Below are 14,154 nucleotides of genomic sequence, written 5' to 3'. Positions count from 1 at the left end.
GTAGCAATCTCAGAATCAGTTCTCGTCTGATGATGATATATCCTCTGGGGGCTTTTTTGGGGGCTTTCGATAAAGGATTTCCGGCCAAGACTTCCCTTTCCATGCGCTGTTCATTGTTAACAGTCTGACTAGTAAGGTGAGAAACAAGAATGGAGCTGTGATACACCGTTTAAGAACAGATTGTTAGCTGCACTTTCATGCCGATGTCTCTTCAAAGAGATCATCCATCCCTTCATTATCTATCGCTTGTCCTGCTGAGGGTCACAGGGGCCTGGATCCTATGCCAGCTGTCGTTGGGCCAGAGGCGGGGTACAGTCAATCACAGGGCTGACGCATTGAGACACACAGCTCACATTCAAAACCTACAGGAATTTTAGAGTCACCAGTGAACCTAACAAGCATGTCTTTGGACTGTGGGAGGAAGCCGGAGTAGCCAGAGGGAGCCCAAGCATGCACGGGGAGAACATGCAAACTCCACACAGAAAGGCCCACGTCGTCCGAACGGGGATTCGAACTAGGAGCAGCACTTGCCACTGCACCACCGTGCAGCCCCTTTATAAAGATCAATAAAAAGAGAGATTGTCGTCAGATGACTCTGATGGTCTGTGTTCTGCCCTTGTTGCTCTCCACATGGACTGTATTTCCTGAATAAACCAAAGCCTGCTGATCCGTGATTTGTCAGTACATCTCGGACTGCAAACACACTACTAACGGAATCCAGAACACTTCTGATCCACATCTGGTCCCCAGACTACAGATTCTATCTAATCTATAGAGAGGGGTAGGTACCTTGGATTGGGATCGGAGGTGTAACTGTAAATGCTCGACATAGATTCATGTCCGATCCGTGTCTGTTATAAAAGGAGTAGTTGGTGTCCTAGCAACAGAGTGAGCTGTGTAAAACTTTAGTTTTCATCAAAGCTTTACTTTTGCCACTTTTTTGTGTTTTTCTGAGTTTGATTCATTTAAAAATAAAAACATTCGCTCGGACCAGATTTTAAATTGGCCACCACTTAAATGAGTTCAGCACATGAAATGACTGTGAGGGGATTCCTGCTGCCTCCGTCCTCTCCTGAGGTCTTTCCTGTCGCTGATTGTTTCGCTGTCCCAGAGGAACCATCCAGAACCCCTCCCTCATTGTCCTGCAGAGCAAACCATCCAACCAGGGGGAGAGTGTTACAGCAGGATAACACTGAGACAGCATTCATTAGCTAAGCCTGCCACGTCTTTGGAATTCAAGTCCTTGACTGCATAATTGATGTGTGATGTGCACTCGTTACTGTTGTTGATGTTGTTGAGCTTGTTTATTGCTGTCTTTATTTCCTTCACTCCATGAGGCCAGCATGTGTGTGCAGGAGGTCTGTGACTACACTCGCGCTGCAGTCAAAGCTCATTAGGAGCAATTGAGACACAAATACCTGCTATTATCACAGCGTTAGCTTCGCCCTTCATTAGAGTTAGTTAGATCTACTAGCCAAACACACGGCCTTCAAATTATAGTGTTGGAGAAGAAGGACTTGCATGTATTAGTTTTACACTGCAGTGCTACGCCACTGGCAGATTAAGCAATATAGACATTAAGGGAGGCAACCCTGATATTTATGTTTCTAAGAAAATCCCCCGGCACTTAATCTGTGTTGTGCGACCGGTTTCTCCACTCCTAATGTAAATAATACAAACACACCCACATGCAAGTGTAAGAGAGGAAAAGGATTCATTCACAGACTTTAATCTTTTTGGTTAGAGGGCTCAGAAATATCGTTTTATACCTGTATGCACCTAACGCAAATTGAGGTGAAGTTAGAGAGTATGCAGAGAGAGCAGGGAAGCTTTGTCAGCCCAACTGTTTCTATAGCAACAACGGGAAAATAAACTGCTGTGTTTGTTGGATGTACGCCTGCTGCTGAAGGCACTCTGGTCTGCTCACAGGGAATATATACAGTGTTTCTGTGTGTCTGTAGGTTGCTGTTATTGTGGAATCCTCCACACGTTTATCTTTTTAACTTCAGCACAGTGATTCTGTTCCCCTATATGAGCTAAAGAACCTCAATTCAAACTCTAAACTCATTCATCGATTCCCGGGCCCACGCAGCACGGCAAGAAATAAGTTGAGACCAAGGAGCAATGCGTCCCATCAGGCTTCTAAAACTTTAATAATATGTCATAATAAGGAAGCTCAGTGGGGCTTAAGGTAAAAGAAAAAACATAAGAGAAGAAAAGGTTAATGGACTACACTTATCAAGCACTTTTCTTCAGACCACTCAAAGCGCTTTTATTCTACATTCAAATTCACATTCACACACTGATGGCAGAGGCTGCTGTGCCACTCTTCAATCAGGATCTAACCATTCACACTATTTTGATAATCACCGATTATTGAAACGATTAGGCCTAATTAACTAATCACATAATGAATTGCACTTAATGGCTCTCATTTAGCTATAAGCTTTTAATTGTAGTTGGAGGTTCTTTTAAGCACATGCTAACTGACAATAAAGACAATAAATATGAGTTCTTCATTCAAATTATGTCTTTTAATAAACTTACTGATTCAAAAGATCAATAAAAAAACCAATGTCAAGCTTTTGTCCATTTAAAACCAATAACGGAAAAAGTGCTGATATAAAGAATAAACCAAATCAAGTACACACTTTTCATGGTCAGCTTTAGAGATCTTGCAGGCGATCCTTTTCTCTGCAGCGTTGAGGGTGAAATGCTCCCATATTTTAGGCGTTTTAGGAGGCGATGATGTTGCATTGGCCACTGCCATTTTGCTATGGTTTGTTTACCTGTCATATCCTGGTCCTGTTTTGCATGCGCAACTCTCAGCAGAGATAGTAAGGATGTGAGATGGCCAGGGTTGGAATTTCCAAAATCTACAAGCCACTCAGTTTGTTTACCATCCACTTCCTCGTTTTAACTGGGAAAGTGTAACTGCATGTGAAAAATAAAAAGGGGTGAACAATATTATTATTATTATTTAGGTAAGTGTTCTACTTTATTCCATAAGGTAGGCCTAAGTATTTAAACGCTTAAAGAAAATACTGTCATTCTTCAGGAAGTGCCTTCATTCATTGCAGCCGATTATTGAAAACTAACAACCACCACCACTTATGAGATGTAGTGAGCTTAGCTACCAGTTACTCGACAGTAAGTTTAGCTTCACTGCTCTGAAGCTACCCCTTATAGAAGTATAGCTACTAACACTGTAAAGGTATTTACATTGATTGAACACCGATTGAAAGATGACCAACTCTGCCACTGAGCCACAGCCAACCCCAAAGAATGTTTTACTTCTGCATATCTAGAGTCAAGCTGAAACTTCAAGTTGTGATGTCAGAATATCATCGTCGACGGTTCTCTGTTTGTCATTCCTGGCTGTAATGCTGAAAGTTTAACTTAATTCTTGACATTTTGAATACATGTTTGACCTTTAGACTTCATACCCGACATTTTGACTATAATCCTGACAAAATGTATAATAATCGTACTCCTCTCCTTTTTTCCTCATGCCTGGCCCTAATTCTCTTCTGTGAATTGTCTTTTTGTCTCACACCATTTCTGAGTCACATTAGGTGGTCATAGATTCCCACTGTGACTTGGCAAAAAAGTGCTGCTTTTTCTTAGTTCTTCTGTGATACTGCATAAACATGATAGCATTAGATGTAGGGAAAATCTGATGTGATCCAATCCAACTGTTAACTTTAGTGACTGAAACAGAAAAGACTTCCTGCATAACATGCTCTCAGGTCCAACATTCTTTGTTCTGTGTCTGCTCTTGGTGTTTGGTCGTCCTTGCATGTCTGTGGTCGTTTGATCATGTTGAATCCTGAATGCTGTTCAGCCAAGCAAACCAGGGATTACACCTGCATACTGTGCTTTACCCCAGTTTCATCTTTCCCCCCCTTTTTTCCATCATCAAACAGGCTGGCAGTGACAGTACAAAGCTGCACTAAATGTTACAGTGCCACTTGCCTATTTTAGCATGCAGCCTGGGCTTTTTAAAGAAGCAGCCACTCCCCCTCCCTCTCCACTCGTGTCCTCCTGATGCCAGTTTAAATAGCGGGTCAGTTTATATTCGAAAGCTCCAGCCTGCCAGTCCATGTTGCCAGCATGACTGTTGGAAGCAGGATTATGCCTCCTTCAATTTCTCCTCTGTTACTTTCCCTCTCATTTTCTGTCCCTGTTGGTCTCGTGCTGGATCACATTGCTGTTACCATTTAAGAGTTGTAACTTGATTTAACCAACAACACAAGCTACTTTTTTCAAACCTGTGGTCACTTTTTGTATTAATGTAATTATTAGTCGGTGGGGAAATCCTCTCTAATAATGTAAAATAAGCTTTATGGGCCATTTTACACAGAAAAGAACCATAACGTGTCCATAGATGATGAGAAATGCTGTTCGCTCTTTGGCAGTTGGGTTCCTGGTGTTTCCTTTATCCTCAGTATTTCATTTTCCAGTTCCAGCTGGCGGTTGTTTAGTAACTTTATCCCTCACAGCCTCCTGTAGTCTGTAGATGCTAACTCAGACATATATTTTGTGGAAAACTGTGACGTTTCACAGCGCTGTGCTGTATCGTCTGTGTTGCTCAGTTCTTATGGAGAACGATTACACATTGCCATTTGCTGTGCGTTCTGTCGCTAAAGCTGTCCACATAAATTGTAAACATCCAGGTGAACCAACAACTCCCAGAATCCCAGAATACCTCACACTTTCATCACACTAATGCTGCGTTCACATGGATTCAGGCAGACGATAGACGGACCTTTTGGACGGCACGGGAAAAGCAAACAAACGCTCAGGACGGCAAAACAAAACACGTATGGCGAGATGTTGCTGTGGTGATGTTGAATGAACTATATAAGCGATAAACTTAAACAATAGATATTCTATTGCAAACATAAAATTATTGTTAGATTTCCCTCAAACTGTAAGGTCATTCTTTCATTTCCAATATGGACAGTGAAGGAGAACTGTAGGACTTTAAACACTGCTCATAAAGTTCCAGGTGGTGTTGTACTGAAATGATATGCGTCTGTTGTCCAGATAGCTCATGTTTTCTTGGTGTGGCAATGCCGTCAATCTCTGCCGGCCTCACCACATTAAACCGTCCTGCTCTCGTCCTCTAAAATGATATCCAGTTTGCTGTGTAACGTATGCCTGAATCCATGTGAACGCAGCACAAGGAGTTTGCTATGATTGATTGAACTAACATACTGTGTGTTTAACAGTATGAACAAATGTCTGACGTAGACAAATTATTTTATACAGTATTTTATCATATTGCTAACTTCTACCATCTTCATCTTTAATTTTAATGCTTTATATGGCCTCACTTTTGCCTTGTTGTAGCATAGGATCAAAGCCTTATACAGCTTAGCTATCTGCAACTCTAACTCAGAGGTCAATTCAGTATTTCATTCATTCAATAATGCAAACATACTTAATCTTATAAAAACATTGTGTTTTTATTTAGCCTGTTGTTTATATTATTTGATTTATTTTGTCCTCTTTTTGAGGTTTCTCTTCTTCTGTTTTAGTTTTGTTTATCTGAGAATCTATTTGTGACAGAGCTCCAGTTAAGGGTAAAAAAATCTATGAAAATTGAAGAAGCCCAATCCAGAAGTTACACCACTGAAATGTGATATTTGTATTTAATGTTTTCAGTACGACATATGTGTTTTCATCTGGCAGGTAATCAGGAGTTCTGTTACATAAGAGTAAGAGTTGATTGAAGAATTTGTAGATTGTACTAAATCACTAACAAAGTGTGGTGCCAAAACATTTGCCTTCATAAGTCCAGTCCGAGTAGCTGAATGGTTGATAGCAGCTGAATGTGATGGAGACAGTTTAGTCCCCAAAGAAAAGAAGTGATATTAGTAAATTAACACCACTTAACGAGGTGTGTGAGCTGATTTGTGATCGGTGTTGAAGCGAGAGAAAAGCACTTGAAATGCAGCAGTTAGTAGCAGCAGTGATGGCTGCAGTCAGAATGAGTCCAGCTGAACAGATCCAGATCCAGCGTGCATACTAGGCAGATCTGCAGAGAACAAACTGTGCTGAAGACATGCGGGGGGAGGAGGAGGAAGAAGGAGAACGTTAGAGAGAGGGATTGGAGGGAAGGAGTGTCAGGCTATAAATTCATCTAGTCGTTTTTCTTGCTCACTCTCTCTCGCACACACACACACACACACACACGCACGCACGCACACGCACAGTTCTGTCAGGAAGAATATATGGTGTGCAGCTGAGAGCAGAGAGGTTGGACAAACTGCCCTTGTTGCTGTGTGTGTCTGTGAGCGAGGGTGCGGATATTCATTCTATTGTTGGTGCGCTCACTCTGTTTGTGTGAGTCAGGATAAAAACAGAGCTCTGATGATGTCATGTAGAGACAGGATATCTGGGGAGTAGAACGTGGATGACATGCAACAAATGATCAGTAGATCAGGAGTGGAACCTGCGATCCGTGCTTCGAGGACTGCAGCCTCTGTATATGGGACGCCTGCTCGACCAACTGAGCTGAACCAACGCTCCTCTGTGTTGTCTCTTTTCACTGCAGCTCTGCATTTGGATTCAGCAGTAGAATTGTATTTTGCCTAATGATGCTAAACTTTGCATGGTCAGCGGATCACATGCGAGCCATGGGATCCCAGATCAACTATGATCCGTTGCACCATGATCTAGAGAGCATTTCGACTGTACTCCTTGTAATATTATTTAGAGAGACCCAACATCACTCCACCGTGTGGAAGCACTTGGCAACAGTGGCAAGGAAGAACTTCCCTTTAACAGGAAGAAACCTCGAGCATAACCAGACTCATTGGTGATCAACCGACTGCAACCGGCTGGGCCTTTTTTAATGTGGATTGTTCACAGATTCTGCACCGATATGACAATGCAAAACATGGCTGCCTTAAAAAATACGATATACTGCACTATATTAATAATATTTATATACAGATTCAACCAGCTCTGGTGCAGACCTTGGTCTGCTCAGCTGTGATGCTCTGTTACATGTGCTGCAGAAAGTGCTGAGAGTGTTGCCAACCATGTAGTCAGAGCTCCCTCTAGTGGAAAAAGTATGTGACGACTCCATTTCTCCATCAACCCAAGCACTTTTTTCTGCTTTGTATGTTCTGCAAAAAAGTTTCCATACACAGAGATACTGATGTACTGATATATCCATAGAAGGCTCACAATCGGCCTAACATATTGGTCAGTATCACTGCTCTCTTCTCTTTTACATTACCTTCTGATACTCAGACATTAATACCTGATATATTTCCACTCCAACATCCTGGGCTTGACACACAAAACAGCATAATCTACAAAAACAAAAAGTTGTATCCTTACTTCTCATCCTTAAGACACTATCATTTACACAATGAATATGTTATAGGTTTATTATATATATTGTATATCGAGGTGCAAAAGAACAAATGAAGATTGCAGTACGTTGAGTAGAGCTGTTTAAACCTGCAGTGGACCAGACAGAGAAGCATACTCCACATTTGCCCAAACCGCTGCTGCAGCAGAAGATTACAGAGGAAACATTGAGTCACTGCCTTGTATTCCAGCGGTTTTCAGTCTCTGGGTCAGGACACCAACACCCGGTCACAGCAGGATATAAATAAGTCCCCAGATTGTTCTGCAGGAACAGATGATGGCTTTTAACGCGAACATCACAATTCCCGATGTAAGCCTCAGTTTGCACTTAGGATTATACAGCACTGGCATTTTGGTTTGAGGTTAAAATCCCTTTCACAAATACTGTGGCGGCAGACGGTGAAAGAGGAGACAAAGTGGGGTCTGTAAACTGTACTTCAATGTGAACAGAGCCATTGTATCTATCCGTGTTTCTTCTACAACACCACTTCAACTTGTGTGCAAACTTTTTTCTGAACTTAAAAATACTCCAACAGGGTGGAGAGCTGTAACACACAGTAGAGTAATTATATATACAAGCCTACATTCAAATTGCCTGTGTGGTTATTTATAGTCGTATATCCAGATCACCTTTACACAATGACAGCCAGGAATCCCAATGTTGTCACAGCGTGAGAACACTTCAGCAGTGTGTTTGTTTTTCTGTGTTTGCCAACGTGCATAAAATTAGAATTGAATAGCTGATCGTGTGTACTTAACATGTTGTGTGTTCTCTGTCCCTGCAGGCTGGTGTTCGGCACTCTGTATCCTGCTTACTACTCTTACAAAGCTGTCAAGACCAAAAATGTCAAGGAATATGTAAGTTGACTCAGCGACACACACTCGGGTACTTACCCCCGAACTGCCTTTAACTAACTTCCACGAGTATGTGAAGGGTCTGAGGGGGAGACTGGGGATGGTTGCAGCACTCCTCCCTGTTTACCAGAGCCTGTCTGGACTAGAACAAATACACTTACATCGTATATATGACATCTAATTCACAACAGTTATTTGAATGTGAGAAGTCACCTCATCATTCTCCACTCTGAGTGTTGCAAAGTTGTCGGACAAATAATGCATCTGAGAACATACTGATTTAACACTGCATATCTCTACAATACAAATGTTCCAGCAGGCTCCTTCTGTGGTGTAGAAACAGGTTGTCATTGCTTTTTGTTCATGTGATCTTATGATTGGATTCAGCACTTGAGAGGTTTGCCAGAAAGTTTTATGACACTGCCAGGCAGCTACATTTAATTTCTATCTGGACTCGGTGGGTTGGCAAGTCAAGCCTTCTATAAATGAAATTGGTTGTTGTGTGTGTGTATGTGTGTGTGTGTATGTGTGTGTGTGTGTGTGTGTGTGTGTGTGTGTGTGTCCTAACAGTTCAGTATACAAGCTCCAGCATGTGAAAGGAAGCTGTTTTTTCCTGTCTGTCTTTTGTGTTGTTGATTGCGATCTCCTGTAGTAGCTCCTTACAGCCTACAAGATTCATGTGTTTATGTGCTGCATTTTACTGAACGCGACAGTTACAGTTTAAACTGTAATAAACATTCATGTTCGTCTGATGTTAAGCATTCATACCTGCCTTCATCTGTCACACATAACGTCAGGTGGAAGATTGTGTCATGAATCATCTCTTTGGATGTTCAGTAATTTCCAGGAGGCATCAACCAGTACTACCAGTTTTGCCTCCTACATGTCAGTGAGTTATACATGACCCCGAATGGCTCTGAACAATCCACAGAGAAGGGCAATGTGGTCTACCTGTGTGGCCTGTGTGGCCAGTTTGAGAACATGTCACAGGGTTATACATTAACCATATCCTGTTGGTCGGTGGCAAGGATAAGTTACTGTGCGGCCACCAAGTTGCCCTCAAGTTTGATCCCCGTACTGCCAGCCTTTGCTAATGAATTGTTACGTTTCCACAAACATGTTTTAATTGTTTTAAATAGTAAATAGACAAATATGTGATTAATATGAATATGAAGGAGGATATGATTATCTGAGCTCCCCCCCAGCTCCCTCAGGGTACAAATTGCTCCCAGTGGCATAGCCAACGGGTATGAATGTGATAACTGATTGACACTTTATGTAGCAGCCTCTGCCATCAGTGCATGAATGTGTGTGTGAATGTGATATGTAATGTAAAAGCAGCTTTGAGTGGTCGCACAGACTAGAAAAGCGCTATATAAGTACAGTCCATTTACCATTTATAGGATTTTAATCCAAAATCTTCCCTTTAATTTTTCCAACCTCATTTTTGGTATCTAAAATAACTGCAGTGCAGTTGTGATGTTCTTCACAGATAAAAATAAGTCACTGTTTTGACTTTGTTTGACTGAATATCTCAGATTCTCCACGCGTCATCTGATGCCAGCATCCAGTTTAGGGAAACATCTGTGTGCGTTTGAAGACACTCTTCAGAATCATAGGCATAGCAGCGCGTGACTTGAGCACTGGTTTTCATCCTAACTTGGGTTGTGATGGGAGCCTATACATGCATATAGATGTAAGGGCTTGGATGAGTTTCCTTGGTGGAGCAGGGTGATGTAACTAATGTGAGTGAGAGTGAAATCCCAGTCCACTGAGTTAGTAACACATTCACACACACTGCTTTAACAGTGTTGCTCCCGGGTTCAGAATCAGTAAGCTGTGACTCTGCTTTGAGCTTCTTTTCACTTAGTTTCTCTTTGTCTTCCTCGCTGTCTGCGTCTGCTGCTTGATCTCTGCTCAGACTCGTTCTCAGGTCCACTTCTTTGTTGCATTAAGTATTTGGCTGGGTAAAGGTAAATCAGTTTCTTTTAACAACGCTGAATGCGAGGATGAAATGGATGGAAAAACATTCTCCTTGCCATTATTCCGATCCCATTCTTTTTAACACAATAGCTTGGGAGCGCCTGGAGGGAGTCTCTTCAGCTTGAGCACTTGGATTCAAGGATGAACTGATTAGATTTATGTGGTCAAACGTCACTGTTAGCTCACGTGTGTCCCTACATCTCTAATGCAGTATCTCAGCAAAGCCTTGAGGGAACTTTATTCAATCTGGTTTATTTAAATTGTTTTAATCCGCCTGCCAAAATGAGGCCATCCGGGGTCGATTCATGGACTATGAAGGGTCTACTGACCATCACATGCCCTGCAGAGAAGCACAGGGAGAGAAAGAGAGATGCTCTCTGCTACTGGAGTGTACAGGGTAATGCATGCTTTCAAATATTGATATAAGTTATTCATTCTGTGGGAACCACTGATGGATGGATGAGCTGTAACTTGACTAGACAGAAGCAACAATGCCTCTCCGTGTCATGTTGAACTGGTTGAACTAGGGATGCACAATATTGGATTTTTTGCCGATATCCGATATGCCGATATTTTACAACTCATTTAGCCGATTACCGATACCGATATTTTTTTCCCGCACACCTAATTGCAGAGCTCATCAACTCTCTTCTGTATTGGAATTAGCGTACAGTATAATGGTTATAATGGTGATACTCTTATCACATGTGTTACAACGGTCGGGGTGACGGGTCTTGAGATGGTTAATCAAGTTTGTAGTGTTGAAAGACTTTGCCTTGGCTCCTCCTCGCATCACCGAAGCTGAGCAGTCATTGCAAATAGCAGTTTTGCTATCTATTTCAGACACTTTGAAAAACTTCCACACCGCGGACATTTTGGCTTCTAACTCTCTCATGCTGCAGGTAGACACACGTGATGTCATCACGCTGCGCCGCGCAGGTCTTCTTCGCGCAGGGAACATTGCGCCGAGGTCGGGCATTTAATCAAGTATGCAGCAGCCCATTATTTTATCGGTTAATTATATCGGCGGATATCGGTGTGTAGGCCGATATCCGATAACGTGCCGATAATATTGTGCATCCCTAGGTTGAACTTAAAAACCAGTGTTTGAAACAAAATCTTCTCCCTCTTTCCAAATTTTAATTCATTCCCCTTCAGTAACTGTTCTGGTCACACTCCAGTTAGTATTTACATTGCTGTCAAATATCCCTCACTACACCTCCGCTACCTGTCCACTGTGACACATTGGTGATCAAGTGTTAAAGCTTTTCCCCCCTAGGCTCCAAACTGTTTCAGACAAAGGGACTTCTATGGTGACCTAATCCCAGACTGTCATGTCTGATGACTTGTGTTGTTCCTGCCTAAACCATTAAAAGCACCAAGAAGTGATCAGTCTGTTTGTTTTCACCAGAACATTTGCCCTTATTCTGGCAATATTATCACTATTTCTGCGTTCACATGGATTCTGTCCGAGTGTTTGTTTGCTTTTCCCGTCCAAAAGGTGTTGTCCGTCTGCCGTCTACCGTCTGCCTGAATCCATGTGAACGCAGCATGAGATCTATACAAGGCATGAAAATAAGTATTCCACCAATATTCCTGTTTACATGCAGCCTTAGTGTGACTCTCTGTGACTATGACTAACTGCAGCCTTACAAACTGTTGGCTGCTTGGTTTACAGTGGACAGAGCTGAATGTAAACGGTTAAGAGGCCATGTGTTGCACATGCAGTAAAAACCCCATTTGAGAAACATATTCTGAATGCACAGTAATCATGTCCACAAAAGGGAATAACATCAGAATATCCTCCATGTCTTCATTAGAAAATGCAACAAAAACAAGCTGTAGTTTGGAGCATCAAAACAACACCAGCATCACATTTGGAATATTGACTTCTTGTGAATAATAATAGAAAATGATTGTGAATGTAATTGAATCAAATCATGACACTCGTACTAATTATCACACTGTCCACATTCCACCTGGCCACAAGTGTCTGCCTGATGTAAATTCTGTCATCCGTCCACGTCCACACCAGCAAACATGTCTGAACATGTTTGTATAAACACACCCAAATGTAGTATAAACACAACTGTATATGTGTCTGCTGTGTGCTCTGGAGTTTATCCAGGGTAAGTCATGCCTTAAGTCGGCCATTACAGCAACAACGGCACCAGTTCCCAGTCGCCGCAGGGGAATACTGTCTCTGAAAGTAACAATGTGATAAGACACAAGTGTTTAGAAGTCTTTTCCTATTTCTCCAGGTCTCCTATTTGTCAGGGGGTAAAAGGGTAATTTACTATTGTATTTACTAGTCTATGATCCATACAGAAATCAACATGCACATCTTTTCTGTCCAGGTGCTTAGTCCAAAAAGTACACTCATTCTCTTTCACAAGGACTTTTCAAACTGTGCTTTCATTTGCCATCCATGTATGACACATGTCTGTACTGTACCTGATGAAGAACCAACCTGGGCTTGAAAAACTCTTGCTTGATGAGTTTCAGAGAGACAGGGAGCATTCTGCGGTGGTGCGAGTCCTAAAGTAACAGATATGACACCAATAGACGCACCCATTTAAACAGAGTAAGGATCGTCATCTGAAGAGCTGATAACATACTTGTCAGTAGGACTGTGACGATAACCGCACGATCACAGTACCGCGTGTATAGGCCGCCAACCATGGGCTGGACCAAGTAACTATCGCCCCGTAATGTTATGTGTCCTGCGTCTCTGGCACATTAATATCTAAAGGGACGCAGTAAACTCACTATCCATGCGTCCCAGGGATACACCTCATCTTTCCATACAGAACGATACATTATGAACAACAAAGTAATTTTAAAAATCAGCAAAAGAAACCGAGCTGTCAGAGCACTGCTGTTTCAACCCTCTGCGCTTCTAATGGGCGCAGACGAGCCCGTGAGCAGACAAGCCCGTGAGCAGTCTCGCGACATGCTTGTTTAGCCACTACCACAACCACAACGACAACTATTTCAACAATTATGAACTTGGTAGTGGTTAATAAGCTCCACCACTCATGCTGTGTTCACTCATGTCGATGATGTTTTACCGTCTACGGGATGCGCGGTAGTGAAAAAACGAAACATCAGGCAGCGGGCTGGGGCGCTACCACAAGGGGGCGTTAGTGGTTTCACGCAGTGAAAAATTCAGTTCCATCACAGCCCTACCTGTGAGGTACTCATCCTCTGCTCGAGGGGTAAGGAGCTCCTGTATACTGTGTATGTGTCTCCTCAATGCATGTACATTTGTGTTGCTGTATGTTAGCTAACTTCTACGTCATTAATTGCGGTCGCTGATAGCACCATAAATTGCGCATCATTTGCACCCGCTGTCTGCTCCGGCTCAAGGTCCAACAAAGCAAATTACACTAATGATATTCAAGCGCAAACATGCCCATGAAGTTTAGCACATCCGCTGCAGTTTGCTCTTGTTTTGCAGCTGATTGTGAAGAGGAGCTGTCTGCACCTCCACTCTCTGCTGCACTCTCAGGCAGTAGTTGAGCGCACACTGACGGATCTCAACTCCACGCACAGATCGATGATGAGCAGGGAGAGGAGGGGGCAGCTCCTTTAACAGTTTATTGTAAAGTCCGGACTCGACAGGTGTTTACTAGTTTAACTATCTGTAACGTAGCTTAATTTTTTTAAACAAGCGTCCAACAGCAGCTTGTCCATATACTAACCCCCGTGCCTGTGAGAATTGAGCCTCGGACTGATTGGTCACCTGATGATTATATGACAATATATTCTTATCAGATTGTTTTTACAGACAAACACATTTTTTGACAAAAGGTGGAATTGTCGTCATGATCACTGGAAACTCAGTGCGACAGCCCTTATTAAAGGTGCGCCGCTGTTACCACCAGGACTCTGCAGACGGTAATATTTTCACTGTAACTGCGCGGT

At 42.5% G+C, this 14,154-nt stretch overlaps 1 protein-coding gene across 1 annotated transcript in view; it reads left to right on the top strand.

The window, feature by feature from the left end:
* reep3b (receptor accessory protein 3b) overlaps positions 1-14,154 on the top strand; it is a 40,445-nt gene that overhangs the window by 5,866 nt on the left and 20,425 nt on the right. The window contains exon 2 of the mRNA XM_069664988.1: positions 8,175-8,247. Coding sequence (XP_069521089.1) covers positions 8,175-8,247 — 73 coding nt within the window. The remainder of the gene's footprint in view (positions 1-8,174; positions 8,248-14,154) is intronic.

This window comes from Semicossyphus pulcher, unplaced genomic scaffold (genome assembly GCF_022749685.1).
Source record: "Semicossyphus pulcher isolate SPU_LCO1_2020_fin unplaced genomic scaffold, fSemPul1.0.p SCAF_16, whole genome shotgun sequence".
Taxonomy (NCBI): domain Eukaryota; kingdom Metazoa; phylum Chordata; class Actinopteri; order Labriformes; family Labridae; genus Semicossyphus; species Semicossyphus pulcher.
The sequence above is the reverse complement of the archived record's forward strand: the minus strand, read 5'-3'. Positions and strand labels throughout refer to the sequence as shown.